Genomic DNA, 12,956 nt, shown 5'->3' on the forward strand with positions numbered 1-12,956 from the left:
AGGTTTAACGAGTACCTAGGTTTGCTGCCTACAGGGAGGGTAACGAAGTGTGATTTTAAGGAAAATATTATTAGCCCAGTATGAAATAAATAAATTTGCCAAGTTTGATAAAAATCTATCCATAAACAAGCAATATTACAACAGTTTACCTATCCTACTAATATTATAAGTAAGAAAGTTTGGATGTACGGATGTATGGATGTATGTATGTATGGATGTATGGATGTATGTATGTATGTATTGACTAGTAATAATAACTTACACTGTATGTAATTTGTATTTTCCATACAGTCACCTGACGACGGTTGGCCATTTGTTATAAATTTCGAAAACAGCTGTTTTCATAAAATCATAGATAAAACATAATCAATATTTAGTTCTAAAATATCACTACCACAATAAAGATAAAAAAGTCGTGCCGCGCCAAAAATTCATTTGATTTCTAATCGTCGTGACATTGTTATATACCTGCTACAGGGTTTGTTTATGTAATAAAACGAAAGTTCAGAATGTGATCTTTCAAATGGTATATATATTATTCTCATCTGAGTTGATTATAAGTGTTTTTTTACCGTTAAAATAATTTCGGCCCATACCGTCACCAGACGACGGCTGGCCATTCTAAGCATCAACGGCAAACCGTCACCAGACGACAGTTGACCACTGCTAGGGTTAAAATATACTAAGAAAATTGGATTGAGCCTGAGATAAACTAATATTGAGGATGTTAACTTTCTAAATGAAAAGACAATAATCTTACTCTGTGATAATCCAAATTTTAGTTTTAGAAAAAAACTTTGCAAGAATTTTATCTATCTTACCTTTTACCTAGGTCCTCTTCACCGTAGTCATTGAGACCAGGGAATCGTCATTCTTCTTTTGTTTGTGTATACAGGGTGTCCCGGAACTCTCTACCAATATTTTAGGGCATTGTTACTGGGTAAGAAACATATCTAAATATCATATTTAAATTGTCCAGAAGTCCTTAGTTACTCAGATAGCCGCCATTTTGTTTTTTTCACTTATTAATTTTTTTCTGAAAATTGGTTAAACATACGAAGTTGAAACTTTGCACAAACATTTATGACAACTAGACAAAGCTACAAAAAAATTATGACGATTTTTCAAATTCATAAAACAAAATGGCGGCTGTTTAAAATTTTGTTTCTTAAATTACTCAAAAACGGTTGATGTTACAAAAATTTTACAAGAATAACTTTTTTAGGGCAATTTTATTACAAATCGATCGACACCTTAATCTTTAAGATCGGACGAGTATTAACTGAGATATGGCAGTTTTAGTGATACGTGACCGCCGGATATTAGTTGCAGCGCATGCTGAAAGCGGTCACGTATCACTAAAACTGCCATATCTCAGTTAATAGTCGTCCGATCTTAAAGATTAAGGTGTCGATCGATTTGTAATAAAATTGCCCTAAAAAAGTTATTCTTGTAAAATTTTTGTAACATCAACCGTTTTCGAGTAATTTAAGAAACAAAATTTTAAACAGCCGCCATTTTGTTTTATGAATTTGAAAAATCGTCATAATTTTTTTGTAGCTTTGTCTAGTTGTCATAAATGTTTCTGCAAAGTTTCAACTTCGTATGTTTAACCAATTTTCAGAAAAAAATTAATAAGTGAAAAAACAAAATGGCGGCTATCTGAGTAACTAAGGACTTCCGGACAATTTAAATATGATATTTAGATATGTTTCTTACTCAGGAACAATGCCCTAAAATATTGGTAGAGAGTTCCGGGACACCCTGTATATGTGTATATATGTGTATTTGTGTATTAGTGTAGGTTGTGAGCAGTTTAATGGTTTAGTCTATTGTAGATGCTGTGATCTACGTAAAATTCATTTAGGTCGTAGTATGGTTTGTTTAGCAAATATTGTTTTAGATTTTTCAAGAAAGTTTTGTCATTGTGGATTAGTTTTAAATTCTCTGGTAACATATTAAATAACTTTGACCCTATTATTTGAGGATTTTTACTAGTTTTAGTAAGTCTGTGTTGCTGAACATTATAGGTAAGTTTCGAGTTTCTTAAATTAAGTTTGTGGCAATCATTTCTGACTTTTGGGTTGTTGAGTTTCAAAATTTTGATGGTTTCCAGAATGTAGAGGGATGGTAGGGTAAGGATTTCATTGGATATGAAGAATGGTTTGAACTTATAACTAGTTTTGAAGCTGATAAAAAAATGCTCTTTGCCATTACTTCATCATAACCTCCAGTTTTTCATTCTCATCTGCTGTGAACAGCTGGCAAAACTACACTGTCTTCGTACTGAATGCTTTTATATGTTTTTAAAAATTTAAAAAAACAACTAGACATTGTGTTGGTTGGAAATAATTTACCAGTTTTGTGAAATTATCTTGTCAATAAATGTTTCAAACATGTTTATTCATAAAAACTCGTATCCTTTTTTTTAAACCACTTTATCATGGCTATTCAAAGTATCTCAGAGTAAAATAGGTAAAGCCTTTATCTTAACTGTGATTTTTCTTTACACAATCCTCGTAGTAGTAAAAGGTTTTGTTTTAATAATATGTGGTACAGTAATTGTTGTGAGAAGACCATGAATGTAGGATACTATCCATTTTCATAGTAATGTCTATGTATTAAAGTTAAAAATAATGGTTTAAACAGTTCTGAGAAGAAAACCGCAAAAATACGGGTAGCCACGTACCGTACCGATTTTGTACCGAGAACCGAGGTACAAAATATTGTACCGTACCGAACCGTACCGACCTTAAATTTTCTGTCCCGCAGACCCCTAGTATGGATGGATGGATGGATGGATGTTTGTGATAAGTAAACACGAAAAATACTAAACCGACAAGGTTGAAATTTGGTATGATGATAGATGACATTCCCGATTAACATTTAGACATATTCTTACATCAAAAATCCTTTCAAGCTCCGCCCCAGTGGCTCTGGCTCTGGAGTTTCGCATGTTAACCTTAAGAGTATTGATATTTAAAGAAATTAAAGAATTTTGTCAGCCGATTCAACTTCACAAGTTGGTTCTATGATATTAAATAGCATTAAAAAGTTATGAGGCTTACCAACAGGGTGCAGCACTATTATGTTTTTGCATTTATGACCACAGCTAATTTGAACCAACTAGCAACAGAAAGTTATGGTACACAAAGAGAACTTAACTTTTTTCCATGGTTTAGGTGTATTGGTAGAACATTAGGGCTATGGTAGATGTGTGCTACACTATAGGATACCGTATAAATTAAAAGACCAAATTTTCTTAAACCGTGTCCTCTCCCATAACTGCAATAAGCATTTATACTTACATGCCAACCCCGTACGAAGGACGGGTACTCTGCTAGTATAATATAATTCATCGGTAAATTTGAAATCCAGAAAAAGTTTCCAATTAAAAACAGTAGACAACAATAAATAAATCATTATAAACAAAAGCACAGCCATAAACTAAATTATACTATGTACTGTACAACACTGGAGAAGAGTTCAAGTATTATCTTACATAAACACGCGTGTGTGGTTCAGAGATATAGGATACACAAGCACTATCTACATGCCCCTGTTGCACAGAGGTAGAGCAAGACTAAGTCAATATTCTGTCACTAGCCCTTGTATATCCCAATGAACACACTGTACACAAGTTACTTTTTTACGTGTTAAAAATATTATGCTAAATCCTTTAACTTAACCATAACATTCTCCCCATAATCTCCCAAAAATTTTACAATAACATTAGACTACATGCCTTCACAATTTATATATTTTTTCAATGATAACTTTTTTAATGTGTGATATATTATAGTGTCAGGCTAAATATACAACAGCCGAAATCATAAAAAAATACTCTCTCACAAAAAACTATATGAGTGTCCATTTTCACTGATTTATACGATCTGTTCCAAAACATTGTTGGAAAAGATTTGTTTGCAACACCACACAGTCAGCAGCTGGTTTCTGGTCTCTTTGTTGACAAGAAGGTCTTTCTTTACAGAGAGGGCTCGGTAATATCAATTGGAGTTTGGTAAATTAACCTTGGACTCTTATGGAACACTTAAAAAAGGAATAATAATAATATGAATTTCTTCAGTAGGCTCTGATCAAAGCTACATAATAAATACTACACAGGTTTGGACAGGTACATTGCAATCCCAGTGCCGGATTTACCACTAGGCCGATTAGGCCGCGGCCTAGGGCCGCAAGCAAGAGGGGGCCGCAGAGGATTGCACAACAATTTTTTTAGATAGGCTAAAAAAATAATTTGTTTAACCATTAGTTTGCTGCGATCACAGGTGACCATAATAATGTTTCCGTGATTGCGGCCCACAGAAGATGTTCACGATTTTGCCGCGGCCGTGGGTGTTGATGATGATGTCCCTGTGATTGCGGCCCACGGGAGATGTTCACGATTTTGCCGCGGCCGTGGGTGTCGATGATGATGTCCCCATGAATGCGGCCCGCGGGAGATGTTAACGATTTTGCCACGGCCGTGGGTGTTGATGATGATGTCCCTGTGATTGCGGCCCACTGGAGATGTTAACGATTTCGCCCCGGCCGTGGGTGTCGATGATGATGTCCCCGTGATTGCGGCCCGCGGGAGATGTTCACGATTTTACTGTGGTCGCGGGTGACGGTGATAATGTCCCTTTGTTGCAGCCCGTGGGGGATGTTCATGATTTTGCCGTGCTCTCGGATACCTATGATGGCTTTGACTTGATTTAGGAGAGATGTCCACGATTTCATCCACGATCACGGGTGTCAATGATGATGTCCCCTTGATGCATAAGAGATATTCACGATTATTTCCGCGATTGCAAAGAATTTCCACCACAGGGGGAGGGGGAGGGCCGCTCAAGTAATTTGGCCTAGGGCCTCCAGTACCCTAAATCCGGCACTGTGCAATCCCACAACTAATATTGGGAAGTTTTAAAAACTTTACCTTTTGAATAAAAATAGAAAATTCTGTAAAAAAAGTTGTGTTAAAATAGTATGGGTTTATATTAAACAGTGTTATGGGTTCTCTGTAAATTTGTTGCTGGTAATGTGGTATTTGGCTCATGAGAGGTGTTAAATGTACTGTCAAAAATCCTGGAAACTATAATGCTAACATTGTAAGCACCTACTCCCCATCCTTATAGTCATGAAGAATGTAAAATTTGTGATAGACGTGATTCTTTAAAAAGATAAATTAATATCACAAAAGAAGTCATAAATAAGAAACATGTGTGGTGGCACTAGCTGTGAACTGCGGTAATATCATACAAAATTTCAAGTGTCAGTAAAGTGGTACATACACTGGCATTTAGCATCGAAGAACTATCTACATCTGTATATTTTTTGGCTGGATACTGTACACCAACATAATAAGTTGTTAAAATAAAACAAGTGCAGGACCGATTGACTAACTAACAAAATAGTTTGCCACTGATTTTAATAATTTAATTCCTATAACTTTTTGTTTGAAGTAAATTCAGAAGCAATTGGAATTACCTTAGTCAATAAATATTTATGTTAAGACCATGTCATTATTATCACACAAAAACTATATAAATTTTAAAACATTTGCTTTCAAAAAGCCTTGAAACCCCTTTACTTTGAAAACTACCTCAATCAGTTTTTTAGGCAATACTTAGTAAATCCTACGAGTACACTTCTCAATATAATCTACACAAATATATCTACTTGCAATGCCAATGGCACCTATACTTACATTACACTATCAACCGGTTATAAAATCTGACATTTTTAATGTCTCAGCAACATAATTGCACAAGGTTACTTTTTAAGTTCTGAATATACAAAATCCACCATCAACCCAACTTACATTAACTGTACATGAGATCCTAGTAAGCCTAACATAAATGTTTATATATCATCAAACAGGCCTCGCGGAGGGTCTCCAACTCGTGTAGGGATGAAGTCTTGAGTGAAGGAATCATCATTGCTGTGATAGGTGTCGATTGGCTCTGCAGCAGCCAACAGGTTGGAGTGGGAGTCTTCTCTAGTCCTCTGCTGTGTGAAGCCTGTGACACACGAGTATAGCACTAACTACAACTCAGCAGTAAAATAGGGAAATACTCTAAAGGTCCCTATTGTATGGTGCATTGATACAAAGAAGTGACTTGGCATGAAATGTCTTTCAAGTGCTAAGAGGATTACTTTCCCTGGGTATTACTTATACCTTGTTTTGATACAACTAAGTACCGTGTTTCAAAATACATTTGCTAAATAAAAGGAAAGACTCAGTTTTTGACTGTTGGCCTTGCAAAAGTTAAATCAATTAAAACAGCACTAAATTGATTGACTGTTGGCCTTGCAAAAGTTAAATCAATTAAAACAGCACTAAATTGATTGAGCCGGTTTTTGTAACAAGTGTGACAGAAGTTTAACATATGTTTAATTTTAATTTTTATTTTAAATTTTAAATTTTTAAATTTTAAATTTTTTTAAATTTAAATTTAAATTTTATATTTATTGGTGTTTGTGGACATTGACTTTGTCAACGACCCCGTGTTCCAACAATGAGAGATAAAGGGCCTAAGCCAATTATTGCTCAGTTCTCCAATAGAAAAATCCGTGATTCTTTCTTAAAAAACTGTAAAAAGGCTACCATAAAATCAACGGATTTCATTCACGGTATTCCACCTACTAACATGTATGTCAACGACCATTTAACTCCATACAATCGTAACCTACTGTTTCAAGCTAAAAAACTCAAAGAAAGTGGCTTTAAACATGTATGGTCTGTGGAAGGTAAAGTTCTTGTCAGAAAAAGCGATGATGGAAAATGTATCCGTATTTTTTCACTTGAAGATATAAAAAAAACTTATGCCTGCAAATTCTGAGTAAAAAATGTGTGGATTGTAAAGTAAGATTTTTCAATACAGCTGATTTATCATGGTCTCAGTGCAGACCTTGTATGTTGATGCAATCAATTTATATGGCAAGGCAATGTCTCAGTGCAGACCTTGTATGTTGATGCAATCAATTGATATGGCAAGGCAATGTCTCAGTGCAGACCTTGTATGTTGATGCAATAAATTTATATGGCAAGGCAATTTCTCAGTGCTGACCTCATATGTTGATGCAATCAATTTATATGGCAAGGCAATGTCTCAGTGCTGACCTTGTATGTTGATGCAATAAATTTACATGGCAAGGCAATGTCTCAGTGCAGACCTTGTATGTCGATGCAATAAATTTACATGGCAAGGCAATGTCCCAGTGCAGACCTTGTATGTTGATGCAATCAATTTATATGGCAAGGCAATTTCTCAGTGCTGACCTCATATGTTGATTCAATCAATTTATATGTCATGGCAATGTCTCAGTGTAGACCTTGTTTGTTGATGTAATCAATTTATATGGCAAGGCAATGTCTCAGTGCAGACCTTGTGTTATTATACAATCAATTTATATGGTAAAAGGCAATGTCTCAGTGCAGACCTTGTTTGTAGATGTAAACAATTTATATGGCAAGGCAATGTCTCAGTGCAGACCTTGTGTTATTATGCAATCAATTTATATGGTAAAAGGCAATGTCTCAGTGCAGACCTTGTTTGTTGGTGTAATCAATTTATATGGCAAGGCAATGTCTCAGTGCAGACCTTGTGTTATAATGCAATCAATTTATATGGCAAGGCAATGTCTCAGTGCAGACCTTGTGTTATTATGCAATCAATTTATATGGTAAAAGGCAATGTCTCAGTGCAGATCTTGTTTGTTGATGTAATCAATTTATATGGCAAGGCAATGTCTCAGTGCAGACCTTGTGTTATAATGCAATCAATTTATATGGTAAAAGGCAATGTCTCAGTGCAGATCTTGTTTGTTGATGTAATCAATTTATATGGTAAAAGGCAATGTCTCAGTGCAGACCTTGTGTTATAATGCAATCAATTTATATGGTAAAAGGCAATGTCTCAGTGCAGATCTTGTTTGTTGATGTAATCAATTTATATGGCAAGGCAATGTCTCAGTGCAGACCTTGTGTTATAATGCAATCAATTTATATGGTAAAAGGCAATGTCTCAGTGCAGATCTTGTTTGTTGGTGTAATCAATTTATATGGCAAGGCAATGTCTCAGTGCAGACCTTGTGTTATAATGCAATCAATTTATATGGTAAAAGGCAATGTCTCAGTGCAGATCTTGTTTGTTGATGTAATCAATTTATATGGTAAAAGGCAATGTCTCAGTGCAGACCTTGTTTGTTGAAGTAATCAATTTATATGGCAAGGCAATGTCTCAGTGAATCTATATATATAAAAGGCAAAGCCCTCACTGACTGACTCACTCACTCACTCACTCATCACTAATTCTCCCACTTCCTATTTACCTAGGAGGCTGAAATTCGGTACACCGATTCTTTGGGCATTAAATAGGGAAACTAAGTAGTTTTTATTTTGATCGGGCTTTTGGGCTCCACCCCAGTGGCTCTGGAGTTTCCCATGTTAACCTTATGATTTTTCATATTTAAAAGGAAATAATGAATCTTAACAGCTGTTTCAAATAAACAAGTTGGTTCTGTTCTATGATGTCCAATAGCATTAAAGTTACAAGGATTACCAACAGGGTGCAGCACTATTATTTTTTTTTTAATTTATGACAACAGCTAATTTGCAACCAAAAGGTGAGTGAGCGTAGCGAACGAACTTCAACCTGGAGGCGAGTTAGCGTAGCGAACGAGCTAACCTGAAGGCAAGTGAGCGCAGCGAACGACCTCCAATCTAAAGGTGAGTGAGCGTAGCGAACGAACTTCAACCAGAACGTGATTGAGCCACGAGAACGAGCTCACTTATGAAGTTAAACGGGGCAAAGCCCGCGGGTACAGCTAGTGCCTTATAATCGTGATACAAGACTAAAATGTCAAAATACATAGTCTATCTGAAAATATCGGATATTTAATGGATAGTGTCGGATATCAAATTTGGGGTTTGTTCGGATATCCGTATCCGAACCAAACCCAAATATCATATCCGATAAAACTTGTAAGCCGGTAAACCTTGTATGTTGATGCAATCAATTTATATGGATATAAAATTTGGGTTCGGTTCGTTTACGGACATCAGAAACGAACCGAATCCGACCCGATTTTTTTATATCTGCACACCTCTACATTTAACACACACATTCTTGTCCCAACTCCAATTTAAAATATCTAAATTTTATAACGTAAATTTCATAAATTTATTCTATACCCACCAGTTCCTGCTTCAGTGATAAGCGGAGGCTATAGTTTAGTTTGGTTTAAATTAACTCATTCAAAATTACATCTGTATCCGTTCTGTTTAACCGGTAAATCTCTACAACATCTTATTCTCGTTAATTTGTCGTTTTAATACACCAAAACTTGTTATCAGATTGTTGCAATGTTTGGTTATTCTATCTTTAGGAATGATCGGCTTAACAAGACTGGTGGTGGAGTTGGTGTCTATGTTAAGGACGGTTTAAATGCCAGACAATTGTATGCATCTCCGGGTGAGTACTCGGCTAAACCCGAGTTCATGTTTTTAGAAATTTGTTTGTCTGGCTCAGATGCTCTTCTCTTGGGGGCATGTTACCGCCCTCCAGATTCTCTTGCGAATCTGTTTCTCTCCAGAAAACATTCTCTTGCGCCTCATGCCTGGCTACGGTCGTATTTTAATCATGGGCGACTTCAACTGTGACTTATTGAAACCTGAACGCATGTTTGACTCATGCAATTTTACTATACGGACAGCTTCCAGCCCGGCCATATCTTGCCTTGATTTAATCTATTGTACTCTCTAAATAAGAGCACCAAAACCCAAAAAAAAATCATTACGTATAGAAACTTTATGTAGTAATTTTATAGCTGATGTTTATTTGATATCTTGGCACTCTATACATACTCTGGAGTCTGTTGATGACATGGTAAATTCCCTAAATGAAATTATTTTGCAGTTATATGATAAGCACGCTCCAATCATTACCCGAAGGGTTCATCCCATACCTTGGATCACAAATGAGATCCTCAGCTTAATGGCTCAGCGGGACTCAGTCTTTCGCAGAGCCTGGAGAACTAGAGACGTGGGGCTAATGGCCCAATACCGTCAGCTCAGAAACCAAGTTAAGCAACAATTACGTAACTCTCGCCTTCATTACTTCCATAGGCTGTTTTCAGATAGAAAACAGGCTTCTTCTGTGCTATGGTGTAGTTTAAAGAAGTTTGGTCTTGGAAAACAAGAACCAGGGTGTCTACTACATTCTGGATAAAAAAATTCATGGACAATTCCCGTACATTTAAGGACACTTTGTCGTAACCTTTGTCGGTGCGATTACCGAATATATTTTCCTGATTTGTCAAACTGTTTTAATCTTCTTCTTCACTGTAGTTGTACCAGTGAGAAAAGTAAGTAATAATAGACAAGAGTTAAATTTCAAAATAGAAATTTATTGAAATGAGCAAACATTTACTTCGGGTAAAGCTTTGTAGTGTAACAGAGAAACCCAATCATCGTCTACCGCAATAGCGACAAAATCCTGAATATCTCCATCAGTCATGGAAACATTATCATATCATATCCGTTCTATGTGGATTAGTTAGGCATGATTCGCCTAACTAACTGATATGACAACAAAATTGCAACAAGCTCAAAATTACTGTATAAGATTGTTGTATGATCTTCGACGAGATGATCACGTCACACCGTACTATATAAATTCTTCTCTTTAAAAACTGTCTGACGTTAGAGAAATACGCATTATTAATACAGTAGACTCCCTCTTATCTAGGACACCTTTTAACTGGACTACACTCGGCGGAAATGACATCTCTTAAACTGGACAATTTGTATCGGAACATTGGTTTAACCGGACTAGATCGGCAGGAAGTGGGCAGTACTGAAACGACTGTTCTTGTGGGAAAGATTTGAGACCAGTTATCACATGTTTAAATACAACGCTCTCCTAAATTTAAGTCGAATATCACAGTAAACAGTCTGTTTTAACAAATTTTTGGGGACGTCCGTTTAACCAGAAAAGCCGTTATCCGGACTGGCCTCGGTCCCAAGGAGTCCGGATAAGAGGGAGTCTATTGTATTCGGTCTAACTCATTCGGCCATCAATCTCAAAATTCCAAATTACTTGTGAACAATTTTAGATTTTTTAATGAAAGAGGTGCAAGAAATACCCGCTCTGGCTCATCAACTCTCCTAACTCCTCACCATAAGACAACAGTTTATAATAGTAGTCTAGTAAAATTATGATTTGACCTGGGCAAAATTGCTTCATAAGCCATTGAAGTGGTATTCGACTCAACAAATGTTACTTTACAACATATCCAAAATCCGACAAAATCCGACCATGGGAAAGTGTCTAAAAATAAATTTTAAAATGGCGGCTATTTTTCTTAAGAGCCATTTATTTTAAAACACCAATAGTCAGATAAATATGGGATATGGCCTCAAAACAATGAAAGAAAAAACATTGTATGGCTTTATTTGGTATAGTGTTGGGTGTGCAGAGTGACGTACTAAAATTTGCCAATAATCGGTCTACAAGAAACCCCCTCTAATGATGATTAAAAATGGCAGTTATCCCCAACATTGGACACATTAAAAAATATATCACATGCATGTTCATGCATATTTTTTATATATTCACTTATTTGTTATTTTGTTATTTATTATTTGAGATTACCACCAATATTTGTTGTGTGGTTAGTCCTTTAATTTGATAGGGAACGCATTTTGGCCGCCATCTTGGATCTGCCATATTGGATATAAATATATTTTTTTAAACGTAATGATAGTGTTGTGACACATCATTATAAATTAGATTTTCACGCTGATTTCAATGCTAAAATCTTTTTTATATATATATATGTTTTTAAATATATTTTCTCGTTTTGAAGATATATTCAAACGAAAATTCTCCCTAATCCATTTCTTATGGACGTTACGTAGTTTGAACATTTTTTAAGATAATATTTCTTATATCTCCAGTTTTTACTAACGCTTGCAGTTGGTTCTAGCCTTGAAATATTTGGTGATAAAAGTGTTTTCATTTGAGCTATTGATCATGAAAATCGGACGTGTTATAGACGAGCTACAAACCCTAACACAATATTAAATTTAACTTTTTAGATGTAATTTTTTATTAAAAGATGTATATCTCGGGTTGTTAATATGTCACCAAGTTCATTCTGGTCTCAAATTACTCAGTGAATCTTTGGCTTTAATTTTATTAACCATTTAATAAAATCTGATGAATTTTAATTTTAATTGAGTCATGAATCTTTATTTAACAGGAAATTATTTCTTTTACAAAATTTGTCTTTAGTTAAGGGCATTTATCCCCAATTCTAATAACTCCCAATAAGTAATCCATAGCTAAAACAAAAGTCAATAATGTTACTATTTATTTAAGACTGTAACGATTTTTGGGAGTTATTTAGAATTGGGGATATATGTCTAAAACTAAAGACAAATTTTTAAAAACAAATAATCTACTGTTAAATAAAGATTCATGACTCAATTAAAATTCATCAGATTTTATTAAATGGTTAATAAAAATAAAGCCAAAGATGCACTGAGTAATTTGAGACCAGAATGAACTTGGTGACATATTAACAACCCGAGATATACATCTTCTAATAAAAAAATACATCTAAAAAGTTAAATTTAATATTATGATAGGGTTCGTAGCTCGTTTCTAAATCATCCGATTTTAACGATCAATAGCTCAAATGTAAACTCTTATCACAGAATGTTTTAAGGCTAGAACAAATTGCAAGCATTAGTAAATACTGGAGATATAAGAAATATCTTAATAAATGTTCAAATTACGAAACGTCCATAAGAAATGTATGGGGGTACGACTTTTTGTTTTGTAGTCTTTTTGCATTGCCTGTTTTGATATGTTTACTGTTTCATACTATAGTATTCATGTTTACTGTTTCCTATAATAGTTATTTTTCACATATTTGTTCAAACGTCT

The 12,956-nt window shown here is 35.1% G+C and overlaps 1 protein-coding gene across 1 annotated transcript in view; it reads right to left on the reverse strand.

Moving 5' to 3' along the window:
* Positions 1-1,781: 1,781 nt before the first annotated feature.
* Positions 1,782-12,956, reverse strand: part of LOC128982901 (LMBR1 domain-containing protein 2 homolog) — a 186,681-nt gene continuing 175,506 nt past the window's right edge. Inside the window, exon 12 of the mRNA XM_054401962.1 lies at positions 1,782-6,020. Coding sequence (XP_054257937.1) covers positions 5,863-6,020 — 158 coding nt within the window. The 3' untranslated portion in view covers positions 1,782-5,862. The remainder of the gene's footprint in view (positions 6,021-12,956) is intronic.

This window comes from Macrosteles quadrilineatus, unplaced genomic scaffold (genome assembly GCF_028750875.1).
Source record: "Macrosteles quadrilineatus isolate MER2022 unplaced genomic scaffold, UCM_ALF_1.0 Scaffold_1__1_contigs__length_201487025, whole genome shotgun sequence".
Taxonomy (NCBI): domain Eukaryota; kingdom Metazoa; phylum Arthropoda; class Insecta; order Hemiptera; family Cicadellidae; genus Macrosteles; species Macrosteles quadrilineatus.